This window comes from Marmota monax, unplaced genomic scaffold, assembly GCF_021218885.2.
Source record: "Marmota monax isolate L192 unplaced genomic scaffold, Marmota_monax_Labrador192_F-V1.1 WCK01_AAM20220418_F8-fsc00003, whole genome shotgun sequence".
In the NCBI taxonomy this organism is placed as follows: domain Eukaryota; kingdom Metazoa; phylum Chordata; class Mammalia; order Rodentia; family Sciuridae; genus Marmota; species Marmota monax.
The window spans coordinates 1,024,090-1,044,506 of NW_026694084.1; the positions used below are offsets into that span (position 1 = coordinate 1,024,090).

General features: G+C 34.3%; 1 protein-coding gene across 3 annotated transcripts in view; it reads left to right on the forward strand.

Annotated features, from left to right (window-relative positions):
- Positions 1-20,417, forward strand: part of Slc26a7 (solute carrier family 26 member 7) — a 104,878-nt gene that overhangs the window by 37,709 nt on the left and 46,752 nt on the right. For 2 of the 3 annotated variants that reach the window (XM_046464990.2, XM_046464991.2), the window contains exons 5-6: positions 4,389-4,553; positions 19,435-19,587. In XM_046464990.2, coding sequence (XP_046320946.1) covers positions 4,389-4,553; positions 19,435-19,587 — 318 coding nt within the window. The remainder of the gene's footprint in view (positions 1-4,388; positions 4,554-19,434; positions 19,588-20,417) is intronic. The other variant, XM_058585608.1, reaches the window with a different exon arrangement.

Sequence of the window (20,417 nt, forward strand, 5' to 3'; positions counted from 1 at the left end):
GGTGCTTAATAAATGTGAGTTGAAGAAATTAGAAGGGAAAAAGGTCAATTAAATGTTAGTGGTGCACTATGTTAAATACCAAATTAAGATTTTTTTCCCTACTTTTTCAGATTTACCACTCTCTCCCTCCATTCTTCATCTGAAGATAGGAAATGTATATGTCTATTTTTTTTTTAAATTATAACACAGCTCTTAATGAAAATGGAGTAATAAAATTTCTAAATTTCCAGTTGGTGGTGTATCCTGTTAGCTCCACCTTCCTCAAATGTAGCGATCTAGTCAATGAAATCTCCCCCCTCTTCTCAGTTACTTCTAATACTGATGGAAGGTAAAAATACAGCTACACTACTCCTTCAGCTGTCTGTTCTCCTGTGTCTTTCCACATCACACGTCAACCATCCCACTTTACAACCACACAGCTGTTTTCTTCAGCTGGGGCAGGAAGGCAGGCAGAAGAGTGAAGTCATGCATTTCTGGTACTTCAGAGCCTAGTAATGTCTTGAAAAGTCCAAGAACAGAAAAGATCATGGTGCCCCCTTCAATCATGTAGACAATTACAAATAAGGACAATTCTTAAGCCTAGTGAATTTTGGATATGTTTTACAATAACCAAAAATAAAAAATCATGCTTGTTTCTAAAACACATCCTCGTTTTTACCAGGTGATCTTGGTTCACCTCTGCTCTCCTTTCCTGCTGTCTGGTTTCAGTGTCCTTGTCCTTTTGGCTCTAGCTATTCTTATGCTAGCCTTTTAAATGGCCATTCATTCCACTTTCTGTCATCACACCAATCCTACCAAAGCACCCCTCTGATGTGTGAGCCAGTGTGCAGCATATTTCTTGGCACAATTAGGTGTTTAATAAATGTATGGGAGAGTGATGTCACTCACTCCTGCAAAACTCCCTTTTTACTACTTTTACATCGCTCTGTATTCTGACTTCAATGTTCTTGTCTTATTTTCTATTGCTCCCTATTGGCTAGTTTTGCTCCTTCTAAACTAGCAGCTCTGTGTGCTATGGACACATCCCATGCTGAGCTGTTTTACATGCATTCTCTCCTGTCTTTCTGGAGTGCTTTCTAATACTTTCTCTGTTGAATTTTGCCTTAAGTATCAAGGCACAGAGCTAACCCTTTCCTGCAGTGTTCCCTTCTTGCTGGGAAATCCAGTGACTCACCCCTCCCTCCCTTTCTCCCTCCCTCCCTTCCTTCCTTCCTTTGCAAAGATAATATATAAAGTTGCCATATACCCCCCTAAGTTTCCCTGTTGTTAACATCTTACTAATGCAACAATAAGCATGGATGTATAAATATTTCTTCAAGATCCTGCTTTCAATTCTTTGGGGTTTATACCCAGAAATAAAATGCTAGATGACATAGTAATTCTATTTTTAACTTTTCAAGGAATTCCCATACTGTTTTTCATAGTCGTTGTACCATTTTTCTTTCTACCAACATTGCATGAAAATTCCAATTTGCCTATATCCTTACGCAAACTAGCTATTGTCTGTGTGTGTGTGTGTGTGTGTGTGTGTGTGTGAGTTTGATAGCAGTCCTCTTAATGAACAAGAGGTGGCATCTCATTGTAGCTTTGATTTGCATTTCCCTAATTATTAGTGATGTTGAATGTTTTCTATGTAGTTCTTAGCCATTTATATATATTTTTGGAGAAAGATCTGTTCAAGTCCTTTACCCCATTTTAAAATCATTTTTTTTATATATTGTCAAGTTTTAGGGTCAGTTTACACATTCTGGATACTAATCCCCTGTCAGATATATCAATTGAAAACATTTTTTTATTCATTCTGTGGAGTGCCTTTTTATATTGCTATATAGTGTCTTTTGATAAACAATTTTTAAAACTTTCCATGAAGTCCAGTTTGTCTATTTTTTTTTCTTTTGTTACCTGTGCCTTTGGTGTCATATCTAAGAAATCAATGCCAAATTCAAATTCCTGATGCTTCTATCCTGTATTTTCTTCTAAGAGTTTTACTGTTTAGGTTTTATGTTTAGATCCTCTCTTGGTTTTCTGTTAGCTTTTATATATGGTGTTAGGTGAAGGCCAACTTCATTTTTTTTGCATTCGTAGCTTTTCTATTTCTCTATCTGTATATGTTAATGTCAGTGCCACACTCTTTTGATTGTTATTGCTTTGTAGTAAGTGTTAAAATGAGGAATCAGGAGTCCTCTACATTTGTTCTTTTCTTTCCCCCTCTTTTTCATATCTTTATTGGTGTATTATATTTGTACAGAATGGTGGGAATCATTGTTACATATTCATACATGCACCTGATATAGCAATATAATTTGGCCAATATTATTCCCCAGTTTTTCCCCTGTCCTTAACCTCCTCCCTCCCTTTCCTCTAGCCTACCGATCTCCATTTAATTTTCCTCCACCCTACTGATCTCTCTTAACCTTTCTTTTCTTTTTTCCTCTTTAGCTTCCACATATGAGAAAAAAAATACAGTCTTTGACTTTCTGAGTTTGGATTATTTCACTTAACATAATTTTCTCAAGTCCCATTTGTTTTCCTGCAAATGATGTAATTTTATTTTTCTTTATGGTTGAATAAAACATCATTGGGTATATATACCACATTTTCTTTATCCATTTATCCTTCTGATAGACACCTAGGCTACTTTCACAGTTTGGCTATTGTGAATTGTACTGCTATAAACATGGTATGCATTTGTTCTTTTTTTCTAAGATAGTTTTGTCTCTTCAAGGTCACTTGAGAATCCCTCCAAAGTAATTTATTTAAAATTTGTGCATGTCAAGTTTCACACTCATGCTGTTAATAAGATCCATGTGTTTTAACAATGTATAGTGTCACATGTCCACCAGACAGTGTCATACAGAACAGTTTCGCTGTCCTAAAAACACATTTCACTTCAGACACGTTCTACCATTTTCAAATTCCTGAAAACTACTCATTTGTTTGCTGTCCCCAATAGTTTTTTGCCCCCTTTTTTAGTTTTCTAGATAGAATCATGCAGTAGCCTTTTCTGAAAATCTGATTTTTCTTACAATATGAATTCAAGACTCATCCATATCTTTGCCCTTTTTGTCATTGCTCATTAGTTTTTTAACTAATAATAGTATGGAGGAGGACTTTCTATTCCAAATTTTACAACCCATACCTTCATAACCATCATCTGATACTATTTTCTCTCAGGTTGTCTGGTCACCCAGAGCTTTTTTCTGCTCTTCCTACACAGCATTCAGTTGTTTTCTTAGTGTCATGAGCATTTTAGTCCTCTCCCCTAACTTGTATATGCTGAGCAACAACACAATAGGGCTTTTATTAGCATTTCAGGTTCCACCCGTCATTTTTTAGACTTTATCTTCCACATTTTTTAGACTTTATCTTCCATAGTACTCATTGAATTGACAAATAGTCAATATGGTGTTATGTAAGAGCTAGATTGCATACAAACCAACATAACTTGAAGTTCACACTATATTCAATGCTATATTCCATCCACTTGCATGTATATTTGTTTCCTATGTTCTCACGTTTAAAAAAAAATATATTTGAAAGTCACTTCTAAAAAACGACCTGAAATCTGCGATGCATTCAATTTATGAAGAACACATGGTGTTTATACAAGCATTTCCAAATAGTACTATGCTAGTGAACCTTGATAATGTATGTCAGAGGTTTTTGGCATTAGCCCAGAACATCAGCATTACTATAAACAGTTGAAATATATTGTATGAAATTTATTTTCTCATAAAATGTTGCATGGTCAGAATCATGGAGTTGGCTAGCTAGAGTAGAATCATTATCATGCATATTATTGGTAAAAGGAGCTGATATGTTCGTATATTCAGGGATTCACTTAAAAATTCTTAATATTAGTATAAAATTTAAATACTGAGATCTAAGAAAATAAAATCACTTTCTCCCTTTAATGCTTTTGAAGTTTTAAGTCCAGTGGGCATCAACCAGTATCATGCATGTTCCTTTGATTTTTTTAAAAAAGTATAGATATGGTAATGCAAATTTTATTTTTCTTCCATAGCAATCCACATCCAAACTGATTTGAGCATATCACCCTCCCTCCCCACAACACACACACTTTTTAAACATGTAGGATTAGAAAAAGACAAAAAAGGAAAAAGTCAATATTCAGAAAACAATATTGTGTTGATTTTAATTTAACATCTGCCCAGTTTAAATGCACACTGTACCCAATAACATTTGGAAAGTCTTGAAACCTAGTAATGTTCTCAAGAGAACCCAACATATTGAATTAAAATTTAAGAAACCCATTACACGTCAATTCTATGTAAAATGAAAATGAAAATGTGTCAGATATTCATTCCTTTAGGTGCCTTGAGAACTTTCACCTGAACTATCCTCTGACTCTTTCTTTGTCCTCTTAGGTGGCCATGTTTGTGTTACAGCTGGGCAGTGCCACATTCCTGCTTACAGAGCCTGTGATCAGTGCAATGACAACTGGGGCTGCCACCCATGTTGTGACTTCGCAAGTCAAGTATCTTTTGGGAATAAAAATGCCATATATATCTGGACCACTTGGATTCTTTTATGTGAGTTTTCCAAATGTCTGTGTTCATATATATGGACTGTGTATTTTTTTCACGAAGAAGAATTTAGTTAATTACAGTACCGAAAATTTTCTATTTTATAGTAACTCGGGTTTAAATAGAATCTTGCCGAATATTTTAAATATGATTTATTGTGTGAAAGTACTTTAGTCTGTAATATTTACCAGTTCTGGAAACAATTGAATGTGATATAATTTGGGGGCTCAATGAGAAAAAATAGCTTGGACGTTTTTACATGTGTGTGTGAAGCAGATATGCTGCCAACTTCTAATGGAAGCCATCTACTGAGTTGTGGCCCAGTTTAACACCAGTGCACTGTACCACAGTCTCTCAGGATTGTGAACCCCAGAAGGGATCAAAACAGAGGCTTGCTCAAAAGTAGTGACTGTAGACCCAATAGCCAACAACCAGCTGTTCAAAGCCATCTGAACCCGAGAGAGAACATCTGCCCAGTTTCAAGACATTTCCATAATATAACATTCTCCTTTGCTCTTGATTTCTTTTTAAAGTTGACCTAAAATCTGTGACTCCTTGCATTCAATTGGAGCTTTATAAAAAGAAAAAATGTCCTGATGATTAACTTAATAGTGAGAAACTTTCATTTTCCTTAACTTTATATGTTGCTGTAAACTTAATGGCATTAATGTTTTATAACAAGAATATTGCCGTCCTTAAACTTTTTAAATCTGTATGGTTGAATAGTAGCTTGATACATGGAAGTACAATTACTTACTGATATAATTAGTGTTATTAAGGTGTTTTTTGGTGTTACCCTATTATACATGGTTCTAGGAGGATTCTATTTATTTGTATATTCTTTCTGTGTCACTGATTATGAGGATAAGTTCCTCTTAATGGAGTTAACCGACCAAAAGGATATAATATCTTTTTTTTGTCAAATTTCAATCTGAAAAGTTGCAGAGATTATTAATTTACTCTGACTTTATTATTGTCAACTCTGGTGACTTCTATTTAAAAAAAATCTCCAGTTTTAATAAGTGAAAAAATGATGTCAACTGATTAGGTGGTTAAATAGTTAAGAATGATAGTAATTGGCAACACAGAAATGGAAACCAATTATAAAATTTTGTGACTTAGGTAATATCTGGATCAATGATTCATTCATAATAAGAAAGCTTAAAACCAAAACAAGGAAACTGGAACTGGGCCTGGAAGCAGCATAATTTCAAGCTTCAGCTCAAACAAAAACAGACCAAAGTAGCTGTAAGCTGTCAGATGACTGGCTGAGAGTTAAGACTTTCACTGGCACCATTTCTATGAGACAGAAGAAAATCAGTGAAGATTCTCTCTTGACCTATCTGGAAAAAATGTATTTGCCTGTGCATGTGCATTGTAGAAAATGCCTGCAGGTTATAGCTTGGTCTCTTTAGTCATATATACAGATAGTGATCTTTCTTTTCACAAATAGTGTTAAAGAAGCAGGGTAGCCTGATATGGGAATGACGTCTTTTTTTTTTTTTTTAGCTTGTTTCTATTATGACACTGTATATGACTGTTATATGAAAATGTTTTATGTTAGTTTTTTTTTTCATTTTGTTTTCCAGTGAAGTAGACTGGAAGTTATTTTATTTTGATATTATAGGTCCAATATCATATGACTTTGGGAAATCTTTTGTGTGACTTCACACTCAAACTAAATCAAATTTAAGAATAATTTTATACTCCTGACTTTAAATTCACATTGCTATTCGTATAAGTGACTGTGTTTTGTGCTGATGAAAAAAAATGCAAAAACGTTGTTCTTTCTTTTCAGTTGCAGATCCCTGCACTGTTCAGCTGTTAGGAATGGGGCTTTGTTTTTCACCACTGTGTCAGTAGATGCTGGTTTTGCAATGTCAAAAATTGTGGTGAACTTTAGATTGAAAAAAAATTTTACATCATACATAATTTACACTGGGATATAAAATGAGCTCTGGTATAGTTACATTATCAGTAAATCAAAACTTTCTCCTGAACAGTTTAGGTGGTACCTGAAGGAGTAGTGCTGAACTCAGCATGTAGATAAAGGGCAGAGGACATCATAGAGGTCTTGATCATCAAGTCCAAGGCTCTAGAGAAGAGTAACACAGTTGGGGGAATTTTCACCTTTTTTATATATTGACTATGCATCTTGCTTCTGCAGTTTGACCACTATTATATCCCCTCTGAAAGCTATTCAGGCCAATGAGAGATTAAGAACATATAACTGATATTTCTTGGAGCAGAAGTTACTATCTAGACTAATACTCTTGCACAATGAGTCCATCACAAATCTTAGTAACCTCGGTAGGACAGACCTCTTTTGTCAAAAGAATTCAGGTTCTGTCAACCAAAGTGTTCATTAACTAATTCTGGTAGCAGCCATCATTCTGTCAACATAGAGAAAACATGACTTTCTACATTCTTTTTGTTGCCAGATTGGGACCTGCAGGTTGGAATTGCTTCCTTGCTACTGTGATGATTTCTACAGTGTCTTCTTTCTGGGGGATCCTTAATTCTAGGCTATTCTAGGTTCTCTGCTTTGAATATGTCAAGTTTCCATCCATTTGGTTGCTCTGGGCTGACAGATGTGCTTGTCTTGGTGGAACATTTTTAGGGAGCAATTGAAGTCAGATATAGGAAGTTGTGTAGTCTCAGTTCTACCCTCTTAGGTGCAGATTAAGTATCTAATAGCTTGAGGGATTGACATGGCATATCTCTCCCTACATTCTACCATTTGAATCTGGAGTGTCCCCCAGGGGCCCATGTGTTAAAGGCCTGGTCACCAGTCCATGGTGCTCTAGGAGGTGGTAAAACCTTTAGCAAGTGGGTCTGAGTGGGAGGTCTTCTGGTCATCGGGGCTACATCTTCAAAGGGGCCCCAGTCTTTTAATATCTCTCCTATGACCCTCCTATGTCCCTAAAGAATGGATGTATAATTAGACCTAATAGACATTTTTTCATTTCAGCTTTTCCTGCTTCCTTTAGCCTTAGTTCTACTTTTCCCTCTGTTCTTCAAGATATTTTTTTCCTCAATTCTTAGAAATTTGGAAACTCTCTTTAAAAAAAAAAATGTTTTCTTCCTAGTGACTTTGAAGAATATTTCAATACATTCTTCTTCTGTTTTGAGTAAAAATCAACTTTTTTTTTCTGAGTTAAATTTTAGCTCTGATGATTTGTGTAGGGTGTATAAAATCAGACTCTAACTGATTGGTAATTTTTCTCCCTGTAAGGTGGGTACAGGAGAAAGAACTTCACAACAAGAGAAGCCCAGATTCAGATCACAGCTCAAGTCATGACCACAGCAAATGACTGAGTGTCTTTAACTTCCTTTGCCTGTTCTGTAAATTGATGATAATTACACCTGATGGTGTTCATTCTCAAAATGAAATGTCTGGAATGTTAAATGGAAGCCATTAGATTTTTACTAGCAGTGAAGGTTTGGATATAACAAATTGCAGATTTTAAATGTGTCACTTAAGCGATAAATACTAATGCTTATCCTCTACAGATGACTCTTAATTATATAAACAAAATAAGACAACAAAAAATGAGATTATATGATCTTTGAAACTTAAATGTCAAGGTGACCTGAAAATTTATAACACTTAGAAATAGTTCTGCTCTTAATGAGGGGTGCTTATCAGAATTGAAGAAATGCTATTATTTTCATTTGCAAATATTTCCATTGATTCAGCTCAAAATTCCCTCAGCATTTATAATGTCATATAATAACACATAAACAATTCTATAATATATTTAAGAATAAGCAGAAACAATAATATTATAGGGTCACAGTGTCTTGGAATCTTTGCTCACTGTTTAAATCATTCTATTTTTATTGTCCTGAAGATTCAAATATTTGACTGACAACTTGTTTGTCCACACAAATAAGAGGGAAAAGTTTAATTCTTTAGAATTAAAGGATCTAATCAAGAGATGTAAAGTATCTGTTTATTAGAAAGGATGCTTTCCCCAAGAGGCACAATAAAAGTTACAAAAATTCCTAGCTCATATTAACACATGTGGATTTCTTTGAGATGGCGCCAGTGTCTCAGCCTGCAGCAGCCTATGATAAATTTGGCAGAACTAGCCACTGGCATGGCTTTATATGAGTATCCTTCTAAGTAATTATGCACAGTTCTGTGCATTAAAACTAAGAGCAAAAGGCAAGCTTGGCAATATATTCAACTACCCTTCTTGGAAGTTTTATTTCCCTCCTTAAAAATGGGAAGTTTCAGAACTGGGAAACAACTACATTTCCACTCACACCCCTGCCGCATAAGCAAAGTACTTTTTGAGTTTGGACTGCAAAGACTGCAAAGCAAGAATCAAGAATGTTAATAAAGTGGAATCGAAACATCAGAAGGAAATCAGAGCCTGTGAAGCAGTTTCTTTTATAGAGAATGAGATCACAATTAAATATGTACAAATGAGATTTCTATGTGCAGAACAAATCTTCTTTGAGGATATAGGCCCCGTGGGATTTCTGAGTCAATAACACACTTTGGTGCTTTATGAAATCCCATGTTTTCTTTGCAGATATTGTGATGTTTCTACTGTGACTTGCAAGGATGTGCAATCTACCTTGAAAAATGGACACAATAATTTGAAAGACAGGAAAAGAAAAGATTCATTTGAAGCTTGATTCAATCAGTGATTCAGGGGATACAAAATGGGACAGGTTTCATTTGGATGTGGAACCATTATATGGAAATTTATGGCAAAGGTTACTTTCAAATTAGAAAGGAAATATTTTTGCAACTTGACCATTTGGACTCTTTCTATCCCCCCACTCTTCCCTGAAAAAATGCATCACCACAAAACCCAATGCTCAAGTAGTTCAAATTGAACTCATTTTTCTAAACAAGGGTTGGCTGGATGCCACCTGGGCCTTGGCATGCTTGATTGTATGTTTGTGTACCCATGTTGTCTTTAGCTGTTTAATATACCATGCTTCCCCCAGATCACATTCTGGCCTGAGACCTAATTTATCCCTTGAAGCGATAGCAAATGAATTTATTTCCAGTATAAGATATAGTTATTGAGCAGAAATTTGGATATAATGATGTAAAAACTTATAGAATGTTGTTTTTTACCCCCTTCCTGTTAGGATTTGGTTTGTACTGATGAAAATTCTGCTTGAGATTGATATTTCATTGAATATTTCTCTATTTGTGTTTACTAACTTGGGAGGGGGAGGGATTTTGAAAGCTTCATCTTATCAATGTCCATCCTAAAATATCTGCTGTTGTAATGATAGGTAGACCAAGTTCATAGGGGACATCAAAATCTTATGCACAGGGACAACTTGTGCAAACATCTATTTGGGAAAGATCAGAGATGGCTTTAGGGATCTAGAGGCAGGTTTGTAAAGTTCAGATTGAAATATAATCAACTTGAAAGGGATTAGGAGAAGTCATACATGGGCAATTGTGGCTCAGGTTTAAAGGCACCAAGCAGGTAGAAACTACCTTAAATATTCAACAAGATAATGGGGGAGATTTAATAAACTATACAAATAGGAAGAGATTGGCATGCATTCTAGATTAAATAATCACTAAAAAATATTCAATAAATATTCATTGACCGTTCATGGTCACTGGGGATGCAGTGAGAAATAATACTCTTATGAAATTTTATTGAAATACTGAAGAGAGATACAGACTAAGGTAGGAAGAGACAGACTGGTAAGCAAGATGCTCACATAAATGATGCTGTGATTGAAAGGGGGGGCTGTGTCATAGGGCAAAAAGGGTGGGATTGCTTAGATAAGGTGGTGAGAGAAGTTCATTTGGAGAGTGAGAGTTTGACTGAAGGCCAGAAAGGTGATAGACCCAGCAGTGAAAGGAATTTGGGTTGAGTGTTCTAGGTGGTGGGAAAAGCAGATGTAAAGGCTCTGAGAAGATACAAGCTTCATAGGTTGGATGGACAGATAGAATAATTTTAGTCTGAAAATTCTTTCTCATGGAATTTCATCAACTCTGTTATTCATCAAGTCCTGCATTCTGGGTATGAGAGCAGACTTTATTCTTGTTTTACTTAGGTAGCCAGCAGAACCAAGTGTTGATAGGGAGACTGACCAAAAACTACACTCCAGGTTCACTGTCTTAATTTTTGTGTGTCTGTAAGAAATTTATGTAAGCTCTGAGCCTTATTTCCCTCACATTAAATGGAAGTAATAATGCTCATCTTGAGAAATTAAATGAGTCATTGCATATCAGATGATCAACACAGTGCCTAGATATAGTAATTTTCCCATTGCTTCTTCCACAATCTGCCCCTCCCAACCACACTCTGTAGATAGAAATTGACTTTCACCACATATTATAATATGCAACTAGGTGGATTATGTAATAAAATTTATTCATCATAGGATGTGATAGGAGTTACAATGAGTAAAATGATTTATTTAGTGTTACTACCTTTGTCTCATTTAAAAAGATAATCTTTCTAAAACAAAAAAAAATCCCAATTGTAATTAATTTAACAAAATCATGTTACATGCGTATATGAACATGCCACAGGGAATTTTGCCCATATATATATATATATATATATATATATATATATATAGAAAGTACCAATAAATAATGAATAAATAAATAAGGGAAAGGAAAATTAATAGAGTAGAAGCAGGAGAATAGGAAGAGTGAGGAGGGGAAGGAAAATAGGAAACAGGGATTGAAATCAAGACTATATGTATGTATGGTTTTATCAAAATGAACCCAGCTACTATGTATAATTACAATGCTATAATTAAAAAGTCCATATTTTTAGAAACGTATCTGTCATGAATTGTGCCAAATACATTTTTACACTGAAGTTGGCAGGTATGGTAGCAAGGATATATGGATGTTACCATTTTTGTTTAGAAATAAACAAAATTTTTTGGTTGATGACTGACTCAAAGCCACACATTGAGAACTAAGAGTAGTAGATTGAGGATTAGCAATCTAGTACAGTAGCATACTGACATTGTGACAGTTTTCTGATTTTACTAACACTCTGTTGTTTCTATAGTAAAACAAAACTTATTGAGACATGTTATGGTTTAGACATGAGGGTTCCCCAAAAGCTCATGGGTAAGAAATGATAGAAAGTTTAGAGTTGAAATGACTGCATTATGAGAGTTTTAACCTAATCCATGCATTAATCCCCTGATAGGGTCTGACAGGGTGGGTAACAGTGGCTGGAGGAGGTGGGTCATTGAGGTTGTACCTTGGGGTTTATATTTTGTCTGTGGTAAGGAGAACTCTCTTTCTACTTCCTGATGCAATGTTTTAAGCTGCTTTACTCTACCATGCTCTTCCGACATGATGGTCTTTCTCACCTCTACCCCAGAGCAACAGAACCGGCCATCTATGGACTGAGACTTTCTGAAACTTCAAGCCCCCAAATAAACTTCTCCTCCTCTAATTATTCTTGTCAAGTCTTTGGTCACAACAGTGATAAAACTGACGAAAACATGACAGATCCTTAATAGAAAAATAACAAAGGACTAATAATTAATAATGTCAAAGGATTTGATGTTTTTATTTGGCATATAAATAATACATTTCAATAGTCTTTGTGGTTCCTTTAGAGTGAGTTCATCATTATTATTAAAGAATTATTATCAATGATGTCATTAGACTTTGAAATTTTAAAATATTTTTTTCCTTATAAAAATTTTATTGCAGCAACCAGAATGCTGGGAAAAGAGATATTTTGGTTTATGGAAATTTGGGGGTTAGTTGAGTATTGAGCAGAAAGTCCACTAAGTTTTTATTTTCTAAAAATATAAAATCTTTCTCTTTGCATTGTGTAATTTAACACAGTGGACACACTTTAGATTTTCCTTCCTCCACAGGTGTTTCTATACTGGACCTTATTTAGAACTCAGTAATAGTTATGCAATGAAGAAATATTGAATACAGGTGACCCCAGGAAGGGATTTATTTTTTCTTAAGCAAATGTTGCCTGTGAGATTTTTCAGTGTTCAATTTGTTCAATTCTTATGAAATTTCAGTTTTTAAACATTGAACTTACTAGACTATTGAGCATTGAAATTATTTGGATCAGATAAACTATATCAAATACATGGATTACTTGAAATTTACTATAATGTTATCTTTAGTGTTTAGCTCAATATCTTGCACAAAATAGAACCTCAATAAATGTGAAATAAATGAGTACATGATAAATACAAATTCCCCTAATATGATATAGTTGAGGTATTGATAGTTGGAAAATAAGCTCAGTCCTTTCTCTACTAGTCATTTTGCTTATTCAAAGTAAAATCTACCCTATTGATAGATTTATTTTTACTATTGCCATCTTATGCCAGAACACTCATTCATTCAACAATATTTATTGGATCTTGTTTTGAATATCCAATACTCAACATTTATAGACTTTCTTTTAGATATTGTTCTAGAAATTGAGACTTGATGGGAAAAAAAAACTTATAAAGGATTTCCAAATCAGATAAAAATACATTATGTAAATATAATGTGTATACATATGTATGTGTCCATGTATGTGTGCAATTCCCCACTAAATGCTGCAGAAAAGTTTCACCTCTAAAGAAAATAACAATAATAAATACTAAGATAATAAAAAATAAGGGGAGGGGCATAAAAATTAATAGAAGAAAAAATAGTGGAGTAGACAAAGCAGAATTTAGGGAAAGGTTGAGATAGGAAAAGACAATGGAATGAATCTGACCTAAATTTCCTATGTATGTATATGAATATACACAGTGAATCTCACCATCATGTACATCCATCCACAAGACACTAATTTTTTTAAAAAACTATAAGCTAATAGAATGATCAGTAGAGCATAGGGAAGGGAGTAGGGGAGGGAGAGGGGAGTGAAAGGGGAAATACTAAGGACTGAATTAGAACAAATTACATTCCATGCTTTTATAATTATGTCAAAATGAATCCTATTGTTATATATAACTAAAAAGAACCAATTAAAAATCAATCAATACCTGTACTATGGGTATTTTTTAAAAATCTCAAAATGGATTTCTTTCTGAATACTAATATTTTTCCATTTTATTTCATTATAATAAATGGTCAATTTAATGAACTAGTGCGATAGTCTCAAAATGATCTGAACTCCAGATAGAGCCCTAATATCCAGAATATACAAAGAACTCAAAAAATTAAACAATAAGATAACAAATAACCCTATCAACAAATGGGCCAAGGACCTGAACAGACACTTCTCAGAGGAGGACATACAATCAATCAATAAGTACATGAAAAAATGCTCACCATCTCTAGCAGTCAGAGAAATGCAAATCAAAACCACCCTAAGATACCATCTCACTCCAGTAAGATTGGCAGCCATTATGAAGTCAAACAACAATAAGTGCTGGCGAGGATGTGGGGAAAAGGGTACACTTGTACATTGCTGGTGGGACTGCAAATTGGTGCGGCCAATATAGAAAGCAGTATGGAGATTCCTGGGAAAGCTGGGAATGGAACCACCATTTGACCCAGCTATCGCCCTTCTCGGTCTATTCCCTGAGGACCTTAAAAGAGCATACTATAGGGATACTGCCACATCAATGATCATAGCAGCACAATTCAAATAGCTAGACTCTGGAATCAACCTAGATGCCCTTCAATAGATGAATGGATTAAAAAATGTGGCATTTATACACAATGGAGTATTACGCATCACTATAAAACGACAAAATCATGGATTTTGCAGGGAAATGGATGGCATTAGAGCAGATTATGCTAAGTGAAGCTAGCCAATCCTTAAAAAACAAATGCCAAATGTCTTCTTTGATATAAAGAGAGCAACTAAGAACAGAACAGGGAAGAAGAGCATGAGGAAAAGATTAACATTAAACAGAGATGAGTGGGGGGAGAGAAAGGGAGAGAGAAGGGAAACTGTATGGAAATGGAAGGAGACCCTCATTGTTACACAAAATTACATATAAGAGTTTGTGAGGGGAAAGGGAAAAAAAAAACAAGGGAGAGAATTAAACAACAGCAGATGGGGTAGAGAGGGAAGATGAGTTGGAAGGGGAGGGGGGATAGTAGGGGATAGGAAAGGTAGCAGAATACAGCAGTCATTAATATGGTATTATGTAAAAATGTGGATGTGTAACTGATGTGATTCTGCAACTTGTATTTGGGGCAAAAATGGGAGTTCATAACCCACTTGAATCAAATGTATGAAAGATGATATGTCATGAGCTTTGTAATGTTTTGAACAACCAATAAAAAAATGATCTGAACTCCTATTTTATTAAATAGATCAGTCAGGTTTGTCATAATAGCTTTCTTATTTATCCAAACAGATATACACGTTACCTTTGTTTCTCAGAGATCTGGAAAGCAAATAAAGATCCTCAATAAGAAGTTTTATGTACTGGGGCTTAGTGCATAATAGCATACTTGGATGAGTGGATTTATACCAGAAATGAGAAGTTTATTGTGTGCTTAGGATGCCTCAAACTATATTAAGTGAGGGTATATAAGTGTGTGCATGTGTGTCTGTCCTGGCTCTATCTCTGTAGGCCACCCATCTCTTGTGAGCCAGTTTGCTTGTGACTTCTCTCTGTGGGTCCCCATGACAGTCATTAGAACAATACTCCTCATCAGCCTGCTTTTCTTTCGTGTTCTTCACGCTGATTGCAATGAGCCTTTGCCCACCCCCCTCACGTTCTTCTGGAGCATATCATGTAAAACATGCTTTGTTGGATGAGCTATAGTTTACTCCAGTCTGACAATTAAAACTCTGTATTTTTTTTTTCATTCCTTTCATTCTGGGGTGGCCATTTTTATTACTGCAAACACATGTTCTTGAAATGCACATTACAGCAAATTTGGTATGGCTTGGGAATTTTGCCTATTTCCCAAATTTCTTACACAGGCACTCTCATGGCATACTTTTAATACCATGGGGAAACAAAAAACATAAAGAAGAGTTCTTTAAATGCTCTGCAACATTTAAATGTTTGGCTTTTTCCTGACAAGTCATTTGAATAACTGTCTCAATTTTATCCTCAGATCATGATAAACCGTCAGAAAGCCATATATTTTGACATAATTGTTTTGACATCACCCTTAACCCCACAACCTGTGGGATATATTTCATTGAGTAGAATTTTGGATGGGCTATGAGTAACTAGGAGAAATGGATCTTGATACTTCAATTGTAGGAATGCTGCAAATAATTATCATCCACAATGTAGATCAATAGGCAAAATATTATCTGCATCTCAGATAACTTTGATATTGTAGTATCAAATTTTCTTTCTAAGTGGTGTAGAATAAAGTAGTATATTTTGAAAACAATAAGTATAACTACTTGGCCTCTGGTTCATTTCTTAATGTATGGTTTGCTGTTAATGGTATGGCTAAGACCATTACTCTGGTCCTTTTCACCCAGTGAGACTTCATTTTTAACAGAGTACATTTTCTTTGTTTGAAGTTTTAGAAAGTTAATAAGCATGTTCAATAGATAGAATTCATCTTGGATAGCCTGATGCACCCACTTTACAGAAGGTGTTCCTCTCATCCCTGGACCAGATAGGCTTAGTTCTTGAATTAGGAAACCTACTGAGCAAATTTTAAGAGATACTAATGAATGTAGTCTAGATTATTTTACCTATATTCTACATAATATTTTGACCCAATATTTTGGGTGTAGTCAACTTATATTTGAGATGTTAAGCATAAAGAACAAAGAACACCAGTAAGTTGTACTACTGTAAGAATAACTTACATATTGAAATGAAAAACTAGTTTTTTATCTTCTGAAAGGAGACTTGAGCAATCTGTGGACAAATAGAAATGAAGTTATGAGAACTGCATTCAGGATTTCCAAGAGAAAGAAGAGGGGAGAAAAGGGTGAAAATAAGCATTTAAGGCTTATTTAACACCTTTAGAATTATAGGTGATCAATCCTCATAAGAGAGAATATGCAAGATACAGACAGGCACAGACATCTTATGCAGACCCTAGAATTTCTAGAATATTACTATTATAGAAATATCCATATGTAGATATTTAAAGCATAAATTTTATGTTACAAAAGATATGATTAGTTTGTAGAGCTACCATAACAAGTATCTCCTACTGGGTGGCTTAAACAAGAGCAACAAAACATTTTTTACAGACTTAGAGGCTTGAAGTCCAAAGTAAAGCTTTTGGGAGATTGATTTCTTCTGAAACCTCTTGTTGCCTTGCAGATTGCTGCCTTTAAGTTGCATTCTCACATTTTTTCCTTTAAAAATTATTTTTGTCAGTACATTATAATTGTTCATAATGATGGGATTCATTATACCATACTCATGCATGCATATAATTTTATTACTCTTATTCCTCTCCCTTCTTCACTCCCCCTGATTGGCTTGCTGTACTCTACTGATCTCTCTTATATTATTATTTTATTTAGTGCATTATAATTACATATACAAGTGGGATTCATTGTGGTATGTTTATACATCATATGATTTTTGTGTGTGTGCATGCACATCTGCATCCTGATCTCTTCTTATAATAATACCAGTTATATTGAATGAACACCCACCCATATGACCTCATTTTATCTTAATTACTTCTTTAAAGCTACTCTCTCCAAATACAGTCACATTATGAGCTACTGTGGGACCTCAAAATATGAACTTGACATTAATTTGGGGAAGAACTCAGTTCAGCCCATAACACTATCAACTCATACACACTTACCTGCAAGTTGTTTTTTCTACTCATCATCAGATCAGGAAGGCCTTTCCATGACAATAAAAATGAGTTTTGTCTAAAGGAATGTCTTTAGTGAATGTAGACTATTGTATATATGAAAGTGACCAAAATACTTCCCTTTTGCTCTACTGTTTAAATGAGTTTAATTTCCTCTCTCCCTGCCTCCCTCTTTCCTTCCTTTCTTTCTTTCTGCTATTTTAAACACTGGTTCCATGTAATAAGTTCTTCCTTGCAATAAGGTCTTTTCACACAAGTCTAATTATGTCAATAGGCTAATTTTCTTAAAGTGGGGCTGCTGGGGCAAAAAATAGAATATTTCAAGTTTTTGATGTTTTATCAGGATCACTTAAAGAGTATACCAGTATACCAGTCATATGGGTAGTGTAGAAGATTTCTCATTTCTTCCTCCAAATTTTACCAGCATCAAGTATTATTACTTAAAAATCACTAATAATTTGATAGAAGAAAAATATGATTTTTACTGTTTGAATTTATATTTCTCAATGACTACTGTGTTTTAGCTCTTTGTTTATATGTTTATTGGTCCTTTCTTTTGTTGGTTATGTCTTCTGCCCATTTTAATGCCTACTTTTTCTGTGACTTCAATTTTTATATTTAACCCTTTTAATCTAGAATTTATTTCATGTCACTTAATTTTGTTTCAAACATGGGTTATTGGATAATCTTTTCTATAATGCAATTAATATCTTTCTGGGCTTTCATATGTTTTCTCTTTTTTCTTTCAGATTTTAATACTAGTATCATATTATCAATTACTCTGCATTTATGTTTTATAATATAAGCTCACAAATATTCTCCTTCAAAGTTTTCTTATTCTTATGCATTTAATACTCTATATGAATTTGAGAATTGTTGTTATTTTTCTAATTAGAAAAATTTGGTTGGGTTTCTTTATATCAAATGTTCAGGTAGAGATAGGATTGGATTTAGGTTAGTTATTTTTTTTTCCCCTTTAGTACTCAATTTAGAATTTTTAAAAATCTTGCCCCATCTTTTTTATGCTGCTAGATAAGATGCTTATATAATTATCAACAGGACCCTAAGTTGTTGAAAAAAATATATTTGACACTTAGTTGAATAAACATAAACTTTTAATTTTAGAAACAGCTTTAATTTTTTTTCTTTTCCATGATTAATTCTTACATTTATTTCATTATCCTAACTTACCAAAATCAAGTGTCTGATGTTAGTAGATTGTATCTTCTTTCTAATAGAAAGCTCATTCTTTAATGTCAGCATGATTTCACTTAGGCCTGCTTTTAAAGACAAACAATTGTATTGGTTTCTGACCGTATTTTTCGGGAAATCTTATACTCTTCTCTCCACATTCTATGCCGGAGTTATATTGCCTTTTGAAAACATTTTGTTCAGATTCCTTCTCACTCACCTATCTCCTTCCTATCTTTAACCTGGTTAATTCCCACTTATCTTACTTGGCAAGGGTTCATCTCTAAGTTATACATTTCAGATACCCCTTCCATATCTATAGCATCATATTGTGCTAGTTAACATTTTAATTAGCAATTCCTACACTAGACCATATACTCTGTGGATACTAAGGCTGCACATAAGTTGTTCCTCATTGTAAATGTAGCACTGACATAGTGCTTGGCATAAATATGTTGCAATAGACAAATAAATAAATGCTGAGTGACTAAGAACATGGTAATATTTTACATGAAGCCAAACATCTGATGTCCATTAAATACAAGTTCTTAACTCCTTTATGTGTGACTTATGTGTGTGTTTGGTTCTGGCTTTGAGGAGAAGTGGTGGGGTCAAAGGTAAAGGGTCTATAGGCCTCTTGCTGCTCTTAATGCTGAATCTACATATAACTAATGAGTCGTAGAACTTCTACCTTTTAAGTGCTAGGGAAAAAGCCAGAAGAGTCATTCTTTCCAGTAGTGTCCTTGTGCAGGTGGGAGCAAACTCTGAGTCTGATGGAATAATCAAAAGCAATTTTGTACATGCACATGAACATGTAGCTTTGCTCTACTTCTCCTTCTACATTCTCACCTCCCAGTCATTAAGACCTTTTTATAAAACAGCATTGAATTTATTTTGGGCCAGATTTCCATACTGGTATATTGTGGGAGACCCTGGATTTTTTTTTTTTTTTTGTTTATTTTTTTCTCATTCCTGTAGATTTATGCATACGTCTTTGAAAACATCAAGTCTGTCCGACTGGAAGCACTGCTCTTGTCTTTGCTGAGCATCGTGGTCCTTGTTCTTGTTAAGGAGCTGAATGAACAATTTAAAAGGAAAATTAAAGTTGTTCTTCCTGTCGATTTAGTTTTGGTAAGTATGAAATCAACATTTAGCTTTCTGCTATCCAGAGCCTGTCCTTGGTTGGGGTAATCGGCAGATGCTTACTATATTGTCTACAGTAACCCATAACTACTCCTGGGTCTCATTAAAGTAGAGCTAATTGCGTGGCTATACATTAATGTAAGAACAGGAAACATTTTGAGTCAATAATTTTAAAAAGGAGGCACACATGTTCTCAATTTATACAGCATTTCTCATATGCCTTTAATTTTTTACATAAATAAGAGAACATATAATCTAGGATCTCAAAGAGATATTTCTAAGGGTGAGACTCAAAAGATGTCTGTCATGATCCTATGTAAAGCAATAAAATATGATACCACCTCCTACCAATACAACATCTGTATGATATATAGAGAAATATTATCAACTAAAATTTTTCTGCTAATGATTATTAGTTTGTTTATACTTGTTACCGACATAATTTTGTCTTACTGAAAGGATGCTCATGATTTTCATTGGTAGGGCAGGCTCTTTAAAAAATTAGTTTGTTGTTGTTGTACCTGGCAAAGCAGTACAATATAATTTGCTCCCAAGGCTTGTGGCATGAAAATATATGTTTTGAAAATTTAAGCACCTTTAATGGGAACCTTAACTAAACAAAGTGTCAAATTGAAATATTAACACAACCACTTCTAATAAATCTACTAATTTATTCATAGCTTTATGGCATTTGTGTTATATACACACACATATCTTACAAATACTGTCTAAATAATTTTAATTATTTTTAAAATATCCTTTTATAATGTTGAATATTGTAGGTTTAGGACTATAAAAGACAAGAACATTGGAAGCTG